The 22,501-nt window shown below is 27.5% G+C and overlaps 1 protein-coding gene across 2 annotated transcripts in view; it reads right to left on the minus strand.

Annotated features, from left to right (window-relative positions):
• The window catches only part of grn (grain), a 61,154-nt gene that overhangs the window by 29,359 nt on the left and 9,294 nt on the right, over nt 1–22,501 (minus strand). The window contains exons 2-3 of one of the 2 annotated variants that reach the window (XM_065516458.1): nt 10,185–10,468; nt 9,531–9,690 (exon numbers count right to left, since the gene is read on the minus strand). In XM_065516458.1, coding sequence (XP_065372530.1) covers nt 9,531–9,690; nt 10,185–10,468 — 444 coding nt within the window. Of the gene's footprint in view, nt 1–8,834; nt 9,691–10,184; nt 10,469–22,501 lie in introns of both variants that reach the window. The other variant, XM_065516457.1, reaches the window with a different exon arrangement.

A 22,501-nucleotide genomic window follows, 5' to 3' on the forward strand; every position in this document is an offset into this window, starting at 1 on the left:
GCTATAAAGCTGAATTTGTTACTTTTGGTAGCTAAAGGTTACAGCTTTCAGACAATTTAACAATATTTGAATTTTGTAAGAAATTGTAATTTAGAATTATTTTAGAAACTCCGAGAAATCAAGAAAATTTTACAAAATTTTTTGATACACAAAAATATTTTTTTAAATACTAACGATTAAAGCTACAAAGCTGAATTTGTTACTTTTGTTAGCTTTAGCCTTCGGCTGTCATATAATTAAAAAATATTTGAATTTGTTAAGAAACTGTAATTTTGAAATATTTTAGAAAATCAGAGAAAATTTTACAAAATTTGTAGCTATAGAAAAATATTTTTTAAAATATTAAAGATTAAAGTTATAAAGCTGAATTTGATACCTTTGGTAGCTTAAGCTTTCAGCTTTTATACAATTTAGAAATATTTGAATTTTGTTGGAAACTTTAATTTTAAAGATTTTTTGAAAATCACAGAAAATCATGGAAATTTTACAAAATTTGTTGCTACACAAAAATATTTTATAAAATAGTAATGATTAAAGCTACAAAGCTGAATTTGTTACTATTGTTAGCTTTAGCCTTCAGCTGTCATATAATTTAAAAATATTTCAATTTGGTAAGAAATTGTAATTTTAAAATATTTTAGAAAATCAGAGAAAATCAAGAAAATTTTACAAACATTTTAGCTACACAAAATTTTTTTTAAATATTAGCATATAAAGCTGATTTTTTTTTGTTTTGTAGCTTAAGCTTTCAGCTTTCACACAATTTAAAAATATTTGAATTTTGTAAGAAACTTTTATTTTTAAAATTGTTTGAAAATCATAGAAAATCAATGAAATTTTACAAAATATTTAACAATAAAAAATATTTAAAAAAATTATGAAGAATAAAGCTAACTTTTTTATTTTTGAAAGCTTAAGCTTTGAGCTTTCATACAATTCAAAAATATTTAAATTTTGTAAGAAACTTTAATTTTTAAAATTTTTTGAAAATCAAGGAAATTTTACTAAAATATTTTCGATAAAAAAAAATTAAGCTGAAATTGTTAGCAAAAAATTAAAAAAATAATTTAATTGTATTTTAATAATTATTTAATTTTTATCAAATTTTTAAAATTTTTAAAATTCTTGCTAAATTTGTTTACTTCACTGTCTTGATTATTAATTTCATTTTTAATTCAAACTTGTTTATTTTATTGTTACAACAACCCTATAATATGTATATAATTTTGATTTTACTACATGTTGTAAGACATACACACATTCCCCCCTTCCACACATCCATTGCTGACTAATGACCATTAAAACAGTGGTATCCACTTTTTTTTATATATTTGAACTTTTATGATTTTGACCATATAAAAAAAAAATCACTAAAAACTAAACAAACCATAAGAGAAGCAATTAAACTAAAGATGGAGGAGGTAGGGAGGGGTAGAACTCAACAGAACTGAAGAGATATTGTGACAATCCTGGTTGTACACTTTAGTTTTAATTTCAGTGTACTTTTTACGACATTTTGACAAGTATTAAACAATTCATGGGGTTTTGTTTTAATATTTATTTTATACACATACAAACTTACTTACATACATATGAAAAAATATTAAATGACAATTGTGTGTATGTGTTTGTAGCAGTATAGGGAGGTGTTTTTCTAAAGCTTTCAACAAAATTAATAAGGATTTTTTCATGTTTAGTTTAGAAAGTAAATAAAAAAAATTACAGCGTGTTTTCCAAGGCGGGCGGTGGCATTTAATAATTTCTTTGGAGGGTTGTTAATTGTAACAAAAACAACTAAACAAATTATTGTTATTATATACATATATAGAAATAAAAATTGTTTTAATGATTTGTTTAATTCGGCTTTTGTAAATTTTAACATGTGTTGATGTTTATTTGATTAATTTTGAGTAATAATTTAAACCATCCTTAAAAGTTTGTATGTAAAATTATAGTTTGGCCCTTAAATTAAGCAATTTTTTTTTATAACTCAACAAAAACATTATTTGTTTTATAAGTTGTTAACATACCAACGACAATAAAATGAATCTTAAGCCAACCTTTTAAACAAAAAAACCCATCAAATTCCTTAGAAAATAAACAAAAAAACAAACCAAAAATTATATGAAACGCACACAATTGTTAAGGTTAGTTAAATAAAGTGTGTACCCCAAGAAATTTTTACATTTAGTTAATAAAACCCAGATCTCTTAAATAAGTTTTGTGGAATAATATTTCGTTTATAACCTTTATCTAGCAGTACGTTTAGTTTCTGTCGTATGGTTATAAAATCACGAGTTTTGTTCTTTTTTTCCTTTCTTGGTATGAAATGAGACTCGGCTAATAAATCAGTGCGTTAATGATGTTTATACTCGGTAAGTTGTTGTAGTTTTTGGTTTAGGCCCTATTTTTTGGTTTGTTTTGTTTTTGTTCATTGGTTTGGTAGTGTCTCCTGTAACATATATTTTCGGTTTTTTTCTCGTTAATGTACGTGAGTGCGTCTGTTTAGTTGGCTGCTTAAGTGTATGTGATGATGCTTGGTGATCTACAGGAATTTTTATGTGTATAATTTTGAAGCACGCTTGTTGGTTGGTTGGTTCGAAACATTTGACCTTTTTGGGGGTACTTGATATTAAACAGAGTTTAAAAAGAATTAAAAGTTTATGCGAAACAAAATCATAATTCTATAAAAAAGCTTTTTTTCATTATAAATCTTATGATAGAAAAAGCTTTTTTTTCACAAAACATACATAGATAAATTGTTTCTCAGTTTATAAAATTCAGGAATTTCTAAACGACGTAAAATCTTTCTATAAAAAGCTTTCTAACCAAACAGACTTTCATTAAAAAGCACAAGTTTTGTTAAAATCTTTCTATGAAATAGTTAAATTTAAAAAGCTTTTTATCAAAAAACTGAATTTGTTAAAAGCTTTATAACTAAAAGCTTATTTGTTAAAACCTTTATAATAAAAAGCTTATTTGTAAAGAAGCTTTCTGTTAAAATGCTTATTTGTAAAAAGCTTTTTTGTGAAAAGTTCTTATTTGTAAAAAGCTTTCTACGAAAATGTATATTTGTAAAAAGCTTTTTATGAAAAACTCGGATTTGAAGAAAAGCTTTCTAAGAAAGTGCTTATTTGTAAAAAGCTTTCTATGAAAATGCTACACCTAAGCATTTGTAAAAAGCTTTTTGTAAAAAATTCTTAATTGTAAGAAGCTTTTTGTGAAAAACCCTATTTATATGAAAACGCCTATTTGTATAGAAAAGCTTCCTATGTAAAAGCTATTTTATAAAAAGCTATTTTATATAATACATTTTTGTAAAAATAGCTTGCTTTTGTGAAAAGGATTTTCTGTAAAAAAAGCTTCTTTATAAGCATTTCAATAAAAAAGCTTATTTGATAACAGCTTTCTATGAAAAATGTCAAAAGTACATATCTGTGAAAAAGCAACAAAGGCTATTTTTGTTCAAAAGCGTTTCTGGCCAAATGAAAAGCTGACTATAAAAACAAAAAGCTTTAAATGTTTTAATTATTTTAAATCTATGTTTGATTTTCCTTAATTATTATCAAATGATTTTCGGTTGGGAAAAAAATAAGTAAATAAACATAAACATTTCATGATCATTAAAACTGATGTTGTGATTTCAATTTGTTTTAGTTTGTTCTTGATTTCTTTGTCTTCAAATCCTTAATAATTGTATTAAGGCCGGGTTTATAACCATAAAATGTTGTTGTGTTTAAGGCCATGTATCATATATTTTAAACATATGGTGACAGTTCTCAACTTGTGGGTTTATTGTTTCTATAGCTTTGTTTCTTTTATGATTATTATTATGGTTAAGAAACAAGTAAAATAAAAATAAAAAAACTAACTGGCTGTTTGCAGACAGACATAGTATTACGTGAGTGTGTGATTCTGTAGGTCTGTCTGTCTATCTATCTATTTGTTTCACATAGTGTAGCAGGTTTTTTTCTTCTGCTGTATGTCAGATCTTTATGATTTAGTGTTTATATCTAACTGTAGTTTTAAGGTTTTTTTTAGTAACTGTCTGCTGTAACAGAAAATAAAAAGGTTAGTATCTCCTTTATAGTTTTTTTTTGTTTGTTTTTGGTTAAAATACACACAAAAAATCTTATAGGTTTTAAATGTAAGACTTTGGGTAAGGTCTTGCTAAGGTTATATTTTGTTTTTTATTTTATTTTATAGACATTTAGTTTTCTAGGAATTTTATGCACATTTTTTCATAGTTGTAGCTGTTGATAGTTTTTTTTCTTAATTTTTTGTTGTTGTTGTTGTAAAGATGCTGCGTGTGTCTGTCTACACACTGCAGTGATCTAGTCTTAAACGCTGTATGACATTGTTTTTTAGGAATTACAGCAACCAGCTAGAAAATATCTTAAATTTGTTATGTGTATTTTTGGTATTTTGTGTGTAAGGCGTCTTTAGGTAACATTGTTTGTTGAACAATTTATAAAATGTCTTAAAAGATGTGACATATTCCAGCTAATTCAGAGTTAATAAAAACAAAAACACAACAAAGAATAAAGAACATTTTACTGGTTGGTTTTTTTTTTTGGTAATAGGTTTGATAGTGTGTGAGTGTATATAAGTGTAAAGAACAGCAAGTGCTTTAATAGTGTAAGACAAGTTAGTTAGTTATTATATGGTAATTAAATGAGTTTTTTTTTATATAAGTTAAACGTTACACAAAATAGTAAGTAAGTAGATTTTTTGGTTTTTTATTATAGTTTTTTTTTTTAGTTTTAGATTTAGCTGGTGAACAAGACAAAACAACAGACACATTGATGTGAGTGAGTAAATATATAGAGATTAATAGAAATTAAAAAATGGTTTAGTTGGAAAATTAAAAGAAAAAAGAAAAGAAAATTTTAAGTAAAAAAAAACTGTTTGTTAAAAAACCAAAAAAACATGCTTCATTATTAAATAATAAAAATAACTTTAAAAACCTTTTTTAAAAAGCTAAGATTTCTTTATAAAATTCTTGTAAAATAATTGCAAGCGCCTTTAAACAAAAAGTCATTTTGAAAAAGAAATTGATTTTGTTTGTTTTTCAAGTCCTCTTTAGAGCAAAAACAACAAAAAAACTTCTGTTTTTAACTGTCAAACCACCAGGGTTTAAGATTTTTTGTTTAACAGTGGCATAAAATTTTTATTTTAAACAATGGTTAACAGATTTTTTTTTTCTTAAATTTTGGATGACGAAAAAAAGCGTTGTTCACCCATATCAATTACTTAAACTCCATTCATGACAGCGCGCAAAACTGTATAAAGAAGTGTGTGTAAGGCCACAAAATAAAGCTTAAGTTACATTAAATACAGACTGACTGGCTGGCTGGCTGCTTGGTTTTAAACATAGGAGGTATTTATACAATGATATGTCTTATTGTTAACGATTTAGGATGCAGGATTTTGTAGTTTGTTCTTTTCACCTGACACACAAAACCAACCAACAAAAAAAAACCAAGCTCAACTGTAAAGATGAGCAGGAAGAGCCTTAAAGTTGAAAACAACAAATAAAGCCAATCAATTTTAAAGTTAAAAGAAAATTGTATTGTTTGCAGTAGTAGCAAAAAAAGCAATTGTGTTTTTTTTTTTCATTTATAAATGTTCAAACAAGAATTGCAACAATAACTACAGCTAAAGATCACATATGTTTTAAAGCTTTTTTTTGTGACACACAAACTAACATGTGTTCTTACGCCCTCAAAACAAAATAATGCCGGAGAATAAAACAAAAAAATAAAAATTGTTCAAATTGTGTTTAAAACTTAAAAAAATTGTGTGTTTAAAATGCTTTAGAAATAAATATACAGTGCACAACAACATTTAATTGTGGTTACAAGGACAAAACAGTTAAATTAAATTAAATTCATGTGCTGTCTTTTTTATTACTTTTCATAGTTTTTAAAGAAAATTTTCATAAAATTTCAACAAACTGAATAGATTTTTTAAGAAAGTAAATGAAATTAAGCAAAACTTAAGGAAATTTGAGAGATAAAAACAAAAGATTTAAGACATAAACATGGTTGTTAATAAAGTAAAAAAGTTAAATAACGAAAGAGTTAAGTAACAAACTTGCTAGAGAAATTATCTAAGAGAACGAGAGAGCAAGGGAAAGAAATAAACTTTTAAGTTAAATTTAAGTCAATTAAGGGTTTTCAAGACAAATTTAAAAGATCTAATTAAATCTTGAAAAAGTTTGGACACATTTGGGTAAATTAAAACAAAATTAAAAATTTTGATTTTTATTTTTTAATTTGAAAAAGATTTTTTTAAATTTTTTGCATTTTTTAATTGGAAAATTTCAAAAAAATATCTGTGAAGGATAATGTTAAATAAAGGTATAAAATAAAAAAAATAAAAATTTTTGGGGGAAATTTGTATTAAAATTATAGATTTTTTTAAAAAAAATTCCGACTTGAATACAAATTTTATCTAGTTCTTATGAAAAATTTATCAAATTTTTATTTTAACTATTTTTTAAAAATTTTCTTATAGGGCGCAAATGTGAAATATTTCGATAAAAATAATTTTTTAACCTTTATTCTTCTGATTGCAATAATATTTGATATACTGTTTTAAATGGACATACAAAAATTAGAGTTCTGCAGAATTTCTTTGTTATTGATTTTCTAAATAATTTCTTTATCAAAAACTTGGCTTTTGTTAATATACAAATCATTTCCAAATTAAATTTTGAAGTTCAGATTTATAAATTATTTTGGGAATTGACAAAATCAAACGGAATCTGAACGGAATTCCGAACAAAATGTGTGACAGGCCTGTTTGTTTACAGATTTCAGATTTAAAAAAATGTCTATTTTTGATGAAATATTTATAAAAAAAGTTTTGAAAAAAAATGTTTGTTCTAATTTCTTTTAACAATTGATTAAATTGAAGTAATTCTGCAATGAATTTGTTTTAAATGAATACAAAATTTTAAAATTTATATTAAACTGAAATGATTTCTAAAAATTTTATAAATATGTAAATATTTCAGCGTTTAATAAGGAAAGTAACAAGATTTTCCAGAAATTTTTCATTGACTAAAAACATTTTATACAAATTTAAACTATTTTTCATTTCCCTAAACTCTGCCTAATAAGTTTCCCTAAAACCTAAAGTTTTTTTTTAACAAAGAAACAACAACCATAAAACTTATGAGAATTGTGTTTTGTAAGTTAATGCTGAAATGAAACAACATCGACAATAAAGCAACTAAAGAAATAGAATATTTAAAACCGGCTTGTAGCAGGTGTTATATGTGGCCACAATCTACAGCAACGACAAAACAAACTGCACAAGGCACTTCCGCGCATTTTTCATCCAAAGCTACACATAATTTTTTTTCTTTATTTTTTTTTGTCTTAAAATTTATCAGACTGTATTTTTAACTTAACACAGAGAAAACACCAAACCAAATGAGGAACTTGCAAATGTTATAAACCAAAAATGAAACAACAACAACAAGAAAAAAAAAATTGCATACACTTGAAAGCTGTAGGAAAAATAAAAATTACCACAACCTCAACAACAAAGTAAGAGGGATATTAAAAGAAAAAACTCAAAACAAAAAAAAATTTAGGGTAACTGACTTTATGAGATTGACAATAGGGACTGAAAATTATATATAGCTACTATATAATACACACTCTTATTGTGTCACATTTATAATGAAAATGTAATTAACAAACGCAACCATGTAAAGATGATGATGACAATGGCAAATATGGGGAAGGACAGACACACGGAGGCACAGACGGACATACTCAGCTAACCCACAATTATGCGATTTTGATGAGTAGTGTTTTTTCCCTCACTTGATTAAGGGTAAAAGGAGTAACGGAATGCAAAATATTCTACTCCATACAATATATTTATATATTAATAATGTCGTGTAAAAAAAGGTTTATTGTCACTGCGTAGTAGTTACAATGTACTTGCTAGCTGGCTGGCAGGCAGGCAGGCCTTCCAAGTTCACACGCCAACAACGTATAATCACTTGCTAAACAATGCATGGAGTTGGAGTTGGAGTTTTTTTTTTGTTTTATTTCTTTTTGTGTTGTTGTTAAACTACCAACAACATACAATAACAACTGCAAAAAGTTTTTGAACATGTTCAAGTGCTTGTTGTTATTGCTGTATATTTTTATATTTAGGTTGATTTTTGCTTACACTTTTATATTTCACGAGTACCTACTTGGTTTGTAAAGTACTTTTTTTGAATAAAACAAAAAGAAAAGGAAAAGGCTGGCAACGAATTTTCAATAAGCTACAGTGTGCTTTATCTATTGAAGGCTAAAGCAAGCTCTTGATAATTCTTAAAGAAACAAACAAACTTTTGTATAATTTTAAATATACCATTTCTTTTGGAGAAGTCTTAAGGGCACAAAAAAAGTGTGTAAGAAAAAAGCAAATTATAATAAAATAAACTGCGAACATGTCAAGTATAATGAAGGCAAAACATACAAAACGCAATATTCCCAAACACAGTTACAAACCAAAAAAAAAAAAAAAATCTCACACAATTCAGACTCTTAAATAGAGAAAAATAATGCATTTAAAAAAATACTGAAAAATGTGAAAACAAAATTTTAAAAATAATCAAACAAAACATTAGTAACAAAATAATATAAATAAACTTAATTTAATAAAGTGTTGTTAGTAAAAAATAATGAAATTGTTTTACAAAAAACTTTTATTCACCCACACCATTTTGAAACATTTGTTTTTTTTTTAGACTTCAAATGCAAATACGTGTGTGTGTATGTTATTTTTTTGCTTTTGTTGTATGAAAGTTTTGTCTTGCTTACCAGCGCTAGTCCGAGGTTTAGTACGAGCCGGTTTAACATCAATATTGGAACCGTTATTACTGCCATTACCACTTAAACTGCCGGACATGCCGTGACTGCCGCCACCACCACCACCCACACTACTCGACATACCACCCGACGAACCCACACTAGACGCCGACATCGAATGATGACCATGATGATGATGGTGATGATGATGTCGGGCAGCAGCCGCCGCTGCCATCGAAGGACTTTGAAACATGCCAGCGGCTGCTGCGGCGGCCACTTGATGTTGGGCGGCCGCATGATGATGCGCCGCATAGGAGGCATAAGAGCCATCGTAACTGTTGGCGGATGTGTTGCCAGCAACACCATTACTCAGGCCTAAGCCGCTGGATTGGCTTAGATTGCCGTAGTGCGCTTGGCCGCTGCCATCGAAGAGGCCCGCCGCACTTGAGCTGTTCAGTAGGGCGTTGGAATTGTTGTGTAGGGAGGAGGTATTGTTATTTTGGTTGGCGGCAGATTGGACATTTTGTGTATTTGAATTATTGGCGGATCTTGAACCTGATGTCGATGATTGGTTATTACTATTGTTGTTGCTGTTGTGTGTTTGATTACTATGTTGATTATTTGTATTATTACTATTTGTTGTACTATTATTGTTATTACTGTTGTTGTTGTTATTATTGTTATTATTATTTGACGCTTGATTAGTACCTTCTCTTTGTTTGGGCACAGAGGACTGGCCACTGCCATTGTGTGAGGAGGAGGTAGAGCCATTTTGTATGGTGGGCTTAATGTCGAGGGCACAGCTTGTATCGGGCAGGGAGGTGGAACCCGTCGCTTGAGCTTGATGCATAAAAGCATTTACCACAGCCTGGAATAAAAAAACAAGAAAAATTGTTATAAACATTTAAGGTCAACATATAAATAAAACCAAAATAAAACTTAAATAACAGCTCCTTAATAAAAAGCTTTTTATAAGACATTTGCAAGAAGAAGTTATATTTTTAAAGCTTTCCTTAAAAAACTTAATAATTTTAAGCTTTTCTTAAAGCTTCCTTAATAAAAATCTTTTTATAAGCCACTTTTAACAAGAGATTATACATAATTTTAAATCTTTTCTTAACAAACTTAAAAATTTGAAGATTTTTAAAAGAAAAGATCAAATTTAAGCATTAAAAGAGATTTCAAAAAGCTTTTTGAAAGAACATTAAAGAAGCTGTTTAAGAATACAATACATATATTTAAATATACAAGTATACCACAAGAATTAATAAAAATTTAAATTCCCTAAAGTTATAAAATTAGTTTAAAGATAAATTTTAATAAATTTAAAAGCTTTATGACGTTTTTAATTCAATAATTTACCTGATATTCCGAGGGACCGGTTTGTACTGAGTCGGGCGTTGAATCCTTTGGCGGTGTGGGCGGGAATGGAAATGAATGCTGGCCCATCGTTGTTGTCTGATGTGATTGACCCACCTGACTCAATTTATGATCGACCTGTGGTTCCTGGGGACAGGCAAACGGACTGCCCCAAGGGCTGGCGGGTGCAAATGATTTATGTTCGCTGGTAAGCCATGAACTCAGGGGCGTATGAAAGTGAGGCCGACACATTTGCGGTGATGTATGTGAGGATGGCATACGGGAGGCTAAAAAAAATAAGAAGAAAACGAGAGAAAAAAAAGATGAGTAAATAAATCTTTTAAAAGGTGCGATATAATGCAGCATTAAATCAATTACAAAAACAACAGCAACTGCAACTACAAATACAATGTCTTTGTATTGCAGAAAATATTTATATTAAAGCTACAGATATAAAAAAGAAGGCCAAATATTGTTTAAACATACATATTTCTGCATGCGATTGAGACCAGAAGCGATAACGATTTATAATAAATGATCAGTTTTTTATATAAATACATAAAAACAAAGAATAAACTGAGATTTTAGTTTAAAGGAGTTGCAGCAGTATGCAGTAGAGAAAGATCATAAAACAAAATACAGAGTGTGAAATTAAAATTTATAGCTAACGAACGTACGTACGTACGAACGCACAAAATCCCAAACTGAGCACTAGTTTTCTTTATTTAGGTGCATAAAACAATTGCTGCAAAAAATTGAATTACTGCCACACAGATTAAACACAACTGTTTAACGCTTAAAGCTTTAAAAAATACACAAATTCTATACTTAAGCGGTAGTGCTTTATGTTTTAATTTTTTTTGTTTTCTTCATATTTTCAAAAGCTGTGTATTACATAAGTTTTCTTTGGGTTTTTGTGCTGGCATTTTGGTTGTCGTCATAAATTGTTTAATTTGTATCATAAACAATCGCGCGTTTAAAAAACCTTTTTGCTTTTGTTCTGTTTTCTGTTAAACCTGCAAGACAAAAAAGATCGATCATCATACAGCAGTCAGCTATCGATCGATCGATGATCATATAAATGATCATAACACATTGATCATAACACGAATACAAACACTATACAACACAACAGAGCACTATAGAGTTTACCGCACTTTACTGAGTAAGTACTAGCCGAGTGAGTACTCCTTAACTGTTTGGCTGCCTTGCTTTGGTGTCCTTGTGTGGCGTTCGCGTTTTTTTGGTTGGTTTGTTTTGTGTGTAATACAAAGTGTAAAAGCTAATGTTTTGAAAACTATAATTTGGCGGACACCAAGTGAGATTTATGTGCATTTAAATCCCGCTGCATTAAAACTGCTTAAAGCATCAACAATTTTATTTTATTTAAATCCCAGACCAAGACAATTTTATGTGGCAGTGGCTGCTTCAGCTAACCAAAAAGCATTAAGACCCAGCTAGTAAAACAAGCAGGCAACAACAGCAGCAGCAGCTGTTCTAAAAAGATTTGCATGATCACATGCATTGTTGTATGCACAAAACCGTTCGTTGTTATGAATTGTATGTGGATTAAAGTTATAAACATTTTATGACTCCCCCCTTTGGATTTAAAGTTTGCCGTAAGTAAGTGAGTGAGTAAAACAGGAGAGCCACAGCCTAAAGAGGACTGTGTTTAAGTATATAAACCTTTGAAATGTTTTAGCATTTATAACATAAATGTTCTTAAACTTTCAAGTCTAAATGTTTATAAAAATTTCAAGTTAAATGTTTATAAACATTTGTTTATATACATTAGTGATGAGTATAAAAACAAATTTTAAAAATTTTAAATTGAAATGTTTATAAACATTTAAAGTTAAAATGTTTATAAACATTCCAATTCAAAATGTTTATAAACATTTTAAGTTAACATGTTTATTATAAGACGTTTATAATCATTTTAATTCAATAATGTTTATAGACATTTGCGGTACAATGTTTATATACATAAGTGACCAGTATATATGTATATAAACAAATGTTAAAGATTTCAAATTAAAAATGTTTATAAACATTTCAAGTTAACATGTTTATCACATTCACATTACATACAAAATGTTTATAAGCATTTCAAGCCAAATTTGTGTGAACAATTTTTATAAAGTCAAAATGCTTATAAATAATTCAAGTCAAAATGTTTATAAACATTTTCAGTCAAAATGCTTATAAACATTTCAAGACAATATTTTCATAAAAATTTCATGACAAAATGTTTATAAACATTTGCTGCTTAATGTTTATATACATTTGTGACCAGTACTTCATATAGACAAATGTTTATAAACAATGTGTCTATACATGTTGTTAGCAACATCTTGCTAAAATCTTAAAATATTTAAATATTTCTATGTTTGTCCTTTTCAACTCGACCACTACCTGTTTTATTACTTTAATGGGTGCAGTTTTGATTATTTTTCGGTTGTATTTTTTTAAATTATTAATATAATTTCAATGTAATTTTTTTATATTAAAGTTTTTTTTATATTTTATAAATGTTAACATATTTTATCATTATTTTAAGTATTGTTTTATTTGAAAAACAAAATAATTAAAATAAATTTTATAAAATAGCCTTAAGTAAGCAGAAACAATTGTTGAGGAACACTCCACTGCAACAAAAAAATCGACTAAAAGATGGATTACTTTAGATTATGACACATGTTAAGCAAACCATACAATTGTGACCAGCCAACAATTCTCCATAAACAGTGGCTTACAAAGCCAAGATAATCTATATCGACATCAGTGTTACAAAAGGATATATGGAAAAAGACAAACTGGACATTTGTATAAAAACACAAGCCAAGCAATATTAATATCAAGCTTAAATCAACTGACTGACTGAATGGTTGGCTGACGATGACTACTACTAATACTACTAAAATTACTACTGCTATTTTTTTTATAGTTTTTTTTTTGTTTTGCTGTTTTCAGTTTCAGCGACCACAAGACCACAATAAGTAACAAGTTCGATCTGGCTGCAAAGATAATTCCCATTTGATTATACTAATAACAGTGGTTTAGACAATATTATATGTACGTGTTGCTGATTATAGATATTATTATTATGATGATGATGATGCATCGACAAAGCTTAATACTATATGACTGAAATGAAACAACAACAGCGGCCACAAACTATGCAACATCTTAGTAAGAGCTCCAATGATACTCGAACTTATTCCAATGGATAAAAGAAATTGAGTTGAGGAAACGTATGTGGTATGTGGTGTTAAGGCTGCTACACTCTTCTCTACACTACCCATATAGCTATACTGCTGCTATCTACTCCAGCTAAAGTAGCTGCAGGTGATGATGACGATGATCATCATCATCATACAGATTGAACAAAAATATCGAGAGAAAAAAATATTGCAAGAAAATTATTATTGATGACTATTTAGAGGTAAGAGCAAAAAAAAAAGGTAACAGTAAAATATAACAAATCAACTTGTAAGCAAAAAAAAAAACAAAAATAATTCAGGCCTATAAACCGTAAGAAAAGTTCATAAAGGAGGTTCATGTGAATTGCTACAATTGTCAGTAGTTCTCAAAATTATGGGGTTTGCATTAACAAATTGCTTTTTATAAACCATAAAATCTACAAGAAATCTGCACATTATAATTTAATTCAAAGTGCGTGGTGCTGATGATGATGGTATAGTGTTGAAAGTCTTAATTAGAGGGAAACAAATGTAACTAATAATTTGTTATGGGAATCTTAGGTAATTAAAATACTACATTAAACAGATTTGCATAATAAAAAATTCAAATCAATTTAAAACTCACATATAAACAATTCATACCCTTTTCCTTATTCTATTTTTTTAAATAAAAATTCCAAAATCCATAAAAGTTTACGTTTAAAACAATCAAAGTTTTGAAATGACAGTTCAAAGTAAAAATGCCGCCGTAAAGCAAGCAAGTAAGTAAGTACTTTAGCAATTAAGGAGGTTAACAAAAAATCTCTACTCTATTTTGTTTAAACTCGTATAAGCTTAAAACGACGGCTACCAAATGCCTTTAAACTCTTAGCTTTGGTCATAAATTGTTGCTGGTAAATGGAATTGAGAGTAGTTTTTTTTTATTGTATATTTATTTATTTTCGATTTCTTTGTCTTGTGTTGTGTTAAAACAAAAGACTCTGACAATTCTCTAAGCAAGTTTGTATAAAACATTGAAGTTTGGCGTTTTAAAAGCGTTTGACAGCGACAATCAACAGTCATGTGTATAGACCGCCCTTCACTCTCGCTCTCTCTCACTTATTGTTTGGAGATTGTTGAAGCAGCCAACCGCCATCCAAACTGCCATTAGCCGGTTCCAAGGCTTATATACAATATTGCGGTGTTTACTATTCAAAACTGACAACGTCATTTAACCAACTGAGATTCAATTCAATTCAAATGCCAAAATAAAACCCAGTATACAATTTAAAAATAATAAAGGGAAACACGAGAAAGGTGAATAGAAATGTTTATAAACATTTACATTAAATAGAAAGCTAAAAATTGTACAATATCAGTTAAGCAACAAAGTTTATAAAAAACAATCTGAGAAATACAAAACATTCTTTATTTTAAATGTTTTAAGAGCAAGTAATACAATTTGAACAAAATGTTGCCAGCAACATGTTGCTAAATTATTTGTTTAACAAACGAATATTAATTTTTTAAATTTTAAGTTTTAATAAAACAAAAACATCTATTTTTATTATTGTTTTCAAATGTTGCTAAACAATGTTTATAAACAATTTAATGATCAAAACGGAAAAAAGCTATTTAATGGGATTTATTAGATGGTATTAGCAACTTTTTGGAAGTCAAAATAAATTTAAGAATTCAAATATTGTTTAGTTTATAAACATTTTAAAGATCAAAACAGAAAAAAACTATTTGATGGAATTCATTAATTGGAATTAGCAACAGTTTGGAATTCAAAATAAATTTAAAAGTTCCAATGTTTCTAAACAAAGTATCTAAACATTTTGAAAAGTTATGTTGAAAAATAAAACAAAAATTTCAAAATGTTGCTAAACAATGTCTATAAATATTTTTTAAAATGAAATCAGAATAAACTAGTTTTTAAATATATCTAAAAATTAAAATGTAGCTAAACAATGTTTTTAATAAAATTTGGTAAATGTTGCTTATTATTACAAAGCTTATAAACATGATGACTAATAAAATAAAACAAAAGAAGTAATTTAAGTTTGAGGTGATTTAATATATACATAAAGTTAAAAACTTAAATGTTGCTAAACATAGTTTCTAAACATTTGTTTAAGACTATAAAAAAGGAGATTTCGGACAGGTTTATAAATTATTTTTTCAAAATTTTCAAACAAAATTGGAAAAAATTTTAAAATTTAAATGTGGCTAAACAAAGTTTTTAAGCATATTTGTTTAACTTTCAATCTGCTCTTAAAAAATACAAAATTTCAAAATTTTCAAACAAAATTGGAGAACAAATTTTAAATTTAAATGTGGCTAAACAAAGTTTCCAAGCATATTTATTTAATTTTAATCTGCTGTTTTTTGGATAAAAATATGAATTTTGTTTTTAAATTTTAAAAAAAAATTTAACATTTAAATGATGCTGAACATTACTTCTAAAAATTTTGAAAATAAAAATTAAAAATTATGAGATTTCTTTTACCACATTCAATTTCTTACTGGGTTGGGAATGACATTTTAGTTTTGCACAAAAAAAACTATACAAAGAAACAAGTTGTCCAAGCGCCTTTTAATTGCCGCCTTTTATGAAAGAAAAAAAAAACTTTAAATTTAACTTGAACATTTTAAAATCTTGGCTTTAACTTAACTTCAACAGGAAAACACTTCCATTTAAGTGACACCATCAGTCACTCTTAATTTAATGAATTAGAATAGAAAAACGAAATACACATAGACTACACATTGAAATTGAATATTAATTACAAAACGAAAACATTAACCAAATTGTGGGAAATTGAAAAGTAATGAAAAACAGTGTGATAATTATCATACTTAAACATAAATAACACCTGCTTAAGGGAGAGTTGGACAAGGAAAAAAAAAAAGCGAGTACATTTTAATTTGCTAATGATTTTAGAGCAATATTTTATGGAAATAATTACTAGAAATGATGAAAATGTTTATTGAAAGGCAGATGCTAAAGCTAAACTTATCTCATAGAGAGAATCTCTTAATGGGTGACAAAAATCCCAGCTACAAAAAGAAACAGAAATCTTTGTAAGGATTGAAATGGAATTAAAATCCACAATTTTATCAATTACAAAAAATCTCTATTTGAATTGTAACAAACAGATTTTAGGAAAATTGAAACAAAAACAGAATAACAAAAAAAAAAAAAAAGAAAACCTAGATGTGATGAGAGAGATTGACACAAATTGCAACCAAAAAGCGAGAAAAATCTTGATAACATTTCAAAAGCATTACAGTACAGTACGGTAGGGTAGTGGTAGCAAATACACACAGAGACATGCAACAAAATCTAAAATGAAAAAAATAAAAATAAAAATTGTTCACACACACTCAATAGCTTAACAAAAGGGTGTGATGTGGTGAAATGAGTTAAGAGAGTGTTTGCAGCAGAAACAAACAAAAAAGGATATTTTTGTAATAAAGGCTTTTCGGAAAATTAAATTTCTCACTTTGTTTGAGTATTTCAACATATTGCTGACATTAGTAATCATAACTAGAAAATCTCTTTTAGAAACTAAAATGAAAGGATTGCAGGATATTTAAGAGATTGCTGTTGACCCCAAACTGCTCAATATTAGATATTAATCTTTTACATATTTTAAATAAATTTCATCAATATTTTATTAAGAAATTAAAAGAAAACGGATACAGCTGTATATTATTACAATAGTATTAAGGAAAACTGAAACTGAATTTAAAATAAAGAAATCAATCAATCTTACTCAAAAAAAATTACAGTTTTCCTGGCTTCTTAACCAAATAAAGAAATACACCTTTTATAGGCCTCATTAGATACAGGACACACATCTTATTATTATTATTGTTTTCTTTCGAGGCAAGTGCATTTGTTGCACTCTCAAGTATTAAATACCTATACGCATAACTCATCATTTCTTACAACATTGTTGAATGTTGCATATTGAAAATGTGTGTAAAAGGTAAGCGCCAAGTTGTTTTATACACCTGCTTTTCATTTTTCCTTTAGTGTTGTAGGTGATCCCTATTTGATCCTTAAGTCTTACTTTATACATTTTGCTGGTTCGTTTTTAATAAAAAGGTCCTGTTTTACACTTTTATTTAGTGGAGGGGAGATGAATGTTTGGTTTAGCTAACGGCAAGCTGCAAGTGGTTTTTTCATTCTTTCTTTTTTTTGTTTAAATAATAAAAACAATAACAATATGCAAGTTGTATTTGTACTTTGTGTTGACTTTTAGACACGTGCCTGTTTATACTTTATGATCAGTTTTATTTTTTAAACAAAAAACCGCCGCTAACGTCTGTTTACAACTGCCTTTACTACTGTATTAAGCCAACAGCGCAGCAAGCGTTATTAATCCCCCCGTTAATGACACCTGCTCCAAGCACTACTTTTTAGCCTGTCCCAATTTGAAATTTGAAACAGTCAGACATATAACGGCTTCTTGGTTTTGTTGGCTCATTCACCACACAACACAGCACAGACATGCAACCAGCCAGCTCTTGTTGTATTTTAATACTGCCAGAGCAAAAGTTGCTAAGGAACTTTTGGACCTTTTCTATAGAATTTTAACAAAGTATTATCTTCTTTTTTTGTTGTTGTTTTAATTAAGGTTTTATTTTAATTATTCTATTTTTATATTTGCGTGTGAAGTTGTTAGTTTTCTTTTGCTAAGTACTTTAGTAGGAGTACAGGTCAAAGGTCATATGCTTATTTTTATAGGAAAAAAAAACAAAATAACATAAAAATACCATTACAGTTTCAAATTAAAATGTATAAAAATAAATTTTAGAAAATTTGTTCAAAATTTAAATTTTAATATAACTGCAATACATTAACAATTTAATTAATTATAAAAAACATTAAGCAATTTAAGCTCAACCTCTTTTAAAGCATTAAATTAAGACTTGCTGGTATTTGTTTCATGTTTTATTTTTAAATAAATTTTACTCTAATTGAAACCTAACATTTGTTATACTTAAACTCGACTTTAAGCCTTAAACTCGAGTTTAACTAAACTTGGTTATCTAGAGTTTAGGTCAAAATTTTTTAATTTTTAAATAATTTTCTGTTAAATAAAACGATTCTACATGTTAAAAGTATGTAGAATATAAAGAATTTAAATTTTGGGAAAAAATCGTTTGAAATATTTAAATTTTATTATAATTAATTCATTTTCTTTATAATTTTTAAACAATTATTATGTCATTTTTATTACTTCAATTTGCTAGTGGTTTGGTTTAAATTATGAAATCAAATAGAACAGAAAATGTATTAAACAACAACGTTAAAATGTTGCCTATTGCATGTTGCAATTGTTGCTGCGTTGTGTTGGCAGTTGCAATAGCGTGATGTGTCAAGTATGTTTAAATATTTAAGATTTGAACACTTACTAAACGAATTTACATAAATTGACAATTAAAACAACAAGAAAATGAGAAAAAATTTCACGCATAAAATGAAAATTGTTTCTGAAATTATTTAAAAAAAGTAGGAGGGGTTTCTTAAGCAAAACACCTAAATTTAAGATAGTTTTTCAACTATAAAATCATTTGAAAGAGAAAATTAAACAAATCAAGACCTGATTTAAAAAAAATTAACTCTATTTAGTCTGTTTAGCAGCTGAATGGAATAGCTAAAACTCGGGTTAAACTTCTAAAATAAATCCCAAGAAAATTGATTAATATAGGCAAAAACAAAGTTTTAAACATTTAAAACAATTGTTAAATATGTCATTTAAAACAACATTTCTATTCTATTAGAACAAAAGACTAAAGAAATCTGGCTAAACAATGTAATCAATAATTCTAGCCAAGATTTAAGCCATAAACTAAGTTGTTTTTAGTGTATTGTTTTAATATATAGCAACTATGATAACTTGATGATGCTAATGATGTTGCAAATATATTTATTTATTGAATTTTATCTAAATCTTAAAGCTAAAAAGAATAAATTTTCAACACCAGCAAACAGCTACAGCTACACAGAAGTCCTTTACAGGCCCTGCTGTTGCTGCTGCTGTTTAAATGCTCCACATATACAATATAATTTTAAACAACTTAAACAAGTAGACCTAAAGACTAGAGCAGAAAACTACAGAATATGCAACATTAAAATGGTGTGAATTACAATCATGGCAACATTTAAAACCAACTCCAGCATCTGTTCATAGACCAGGAAAAATAAAAACAAAAACGCGAAAAAAAGACTTGGAGTAAATTTTTTACGTGGTTGGATTTTTAGTTTTTTTTTCAAGAGTTTTTTTAGTTTAGTGTTAAACACAGGTACGTTGTGGCAAATACTACATGCAACGTTAAAATGTCAACAACATTTGGTTAAAAGAAATAAAGGAAAACAGCAGAAAAAAAAACAATGATTATTTTTTGCCAACATGTGGGTTTTACGCTGAATTTTAGCAGACTTAAAGTTTAAGATACAAGTACTTAATACCCTCACATACACACTTGCATGTGCAACATATTCTTAGGAAAAATACAAAAATAAAATCAACTTTTTTTTTAAAAAAAAGTATGTTTTTTTTTTAAAACTAAACCGTATAAGAGTGAGTGTAAAAAATATCTGTGTGTGTTTAAGTACTTCTCATGAAAAACGCCATTTTGTTTAGTTTAGTTTTTTTTTAAATATTTTTTTTTCATTCTACAAAACATTTGTAGCAAAATGTTGTAGGTTTTCTTTAACTTATTTATAATATTGGCCATCTACTACATGTATGCAGGGACAGACAGACAGACGGACAGCCATAACAACATTCATTGCCTCTTATCATCATCATTATTATGTATAATAAAATGATTTACTCTTTGCATACAAATTGGCCATGGTGTGAGAAAGTATTGAGAAGTTTGCATTGTTTTCTTAGTGGACATCAACAACAGCAGCAGCAACGCAACACGTCTGGAATATGTGTTGGACATTTAACACTTAACAAATATGACAATTATGACAAATGGAATTGTGGCAAACAGCAACAAAATCGAATACTTATTTATAAAATTTTAAATGCACAATACACCACCTAAGCAAAACTAAACAAGGTAATAATTATGTATAATATATTTATATTTATAATGTTAATGTTTTGTAAATGTCCCTCAAAATAGAAAACTACAATAGCAAAGTAATATAATAAATTACATAAATAAGACATTATTACATTTTTATTAAGTTGTAAAGTTTTTCCTTTAAATATAGGCTTTTTAATATAACTGGAAAATATTTACAATTTAATTAATTATAAAAAGCATTAAGCAATTTTAGCTCTACCTCTTTTAAAGCTTTAAATAAAGTCTAAATGGCATTTATTTAATGTTTTATTTTTAAATAAATATTACTCTCATTTAATTCTACCATTTTTTATACTTAAACTTGACTTTAAGACTTAAACTCGAGTTTAACTAAACTTGGTTATCGAGAGTTTAGGTCAAAATTTTTTAATTTTTAAATAAATTTGAGTTAAATTAAACGATTCTGCATGTTAAAATAATTTTTTTATTGTTCAAATTAAAAAAATGCCGCAAAAAAATTTAAATATAAAAAAATATTTTTTTTAATTTGTTATTTTTGTTTAAAAAATTTACTTTACATTAAGTTAGTATAATAATCAAGCAACACATAAATGATTACAAGCAATAATTACAAATAATTACAATAATTACAATATTCCCCTGAATTTTGTTTCTTTTTTGAAAATATTTTAAAAAAACTTTAACTAAAATACTAAGTGTAAAAAAGAATTTAATAATTATTACACAGTTATTTTTGTTTACAATTTAATCAAAATAATTTCTTAAGAAACACTACTATTTTTGGCAAATCTTTTGCAAAACTTATTTATTTAATAAAATTTTTGTGTAATTTGTTTTTTTTTCTGAAATCATCAGTTTTGAATTTGTGTTTACTTTATAAGGATTTTTAATTTAAAGAATTTTTTTTGCATTAAAAACTTTTGCGAGCAACTAAGAAAAGAAAAAGTAAAAAAAATAATAAAAACGCAAAAGCACACGCTTTAATTTAAACTATTTTATCAATGGTGACAATCAGTACAATTTTTCATGGCGTTAAATATGCCACTTCGATAAAAGTGTTGAAACATAAAACCATTTACAGACTACAATAAATTCAAGGAATGCTACTGTGGAGTTAAGTTTTTTTTTTTTTTTGTTTGTTTGTTTTTGAAGCATTGAAGAGGGACAAAAAGGTAAAAACCATCATAATTGCTTTAAGGAATTGATGAACTGTTGACAAGTTTAGATGATGTTGATGATTTTTGTGGCAAATACTTGCAAAAAAGAAAATAAGTTTTAAAGAAATATTGTTATGAAGTTTTGTGGCGCAAAAGTAAACGCCTGCAAAATTACCAAATTTGGTCATTTGACATCGCTGCAGACACAACATAAAACATAAAAATTTTCAAATCAAACACAAACTGACAAACTCTGACGCCTACGTGAAAATTTTTCTTAAAAAATCAAATCAAACAAAAAGAAGATGCTTCGTTTTTGTGTCTTGTTTGCTAAAGTGGCTTACAAATAAAAAAGGACCACATGCTTGGTTGGTTTGGATGTCTGGTATGGTGGTGGTGGCATCATTTGTATGGATATCACATGTCATAAAATAAATAAGCAATGCTGTGACATTTATCACAATCGATAAAACTGCAAAAATCACACAAAAGATCATAACAAAGAATTTGCCATTCTTGTGCCTCTGTTAACCAAAAACGCACAAAAAACTGATCAAAAATATGCGCCAATAAAGACCCTTAAGGGGGCAACAAGAGTTGCTAAAAAGTAAACGAATGTGTGTAAGTTGTGCGTTTAAAGTTTATTTGCAGGAAAACGTTTTAAATCTACGTTTGCAATTTGTGTGATCACATATTATTTTGTTAAGGGATTCTTTTATTTTTTGTTTGTTTTGCTGTTGTTCGTTTTTGTGTCTGCAACATGTTATGCATAAATTTTAGCTGTGTGTGTTTTTATGTTTTTCTTGACAATGTTTGTTCAACATGTAGCCAGCCATAAGAGCAACATCATTGTGGCCGGACATACAAAAAGATGAGTTGTTTTATAATTTTTCCAATA

Source organism: Calliphora vicina, chromosome 1 (assembly GCF_958450345.1).
Source record: "Calliphora vicina chromosome 1, idCalVici1.1, whole genome shotgun sequence".
In the NCBI taxonomy this organism is placed as follows: Eukaryota; Metazoa; Arthropoda; class Insecta; order Diptera; family Calliphoridae; genus Calliphora; species Calliphora vicina.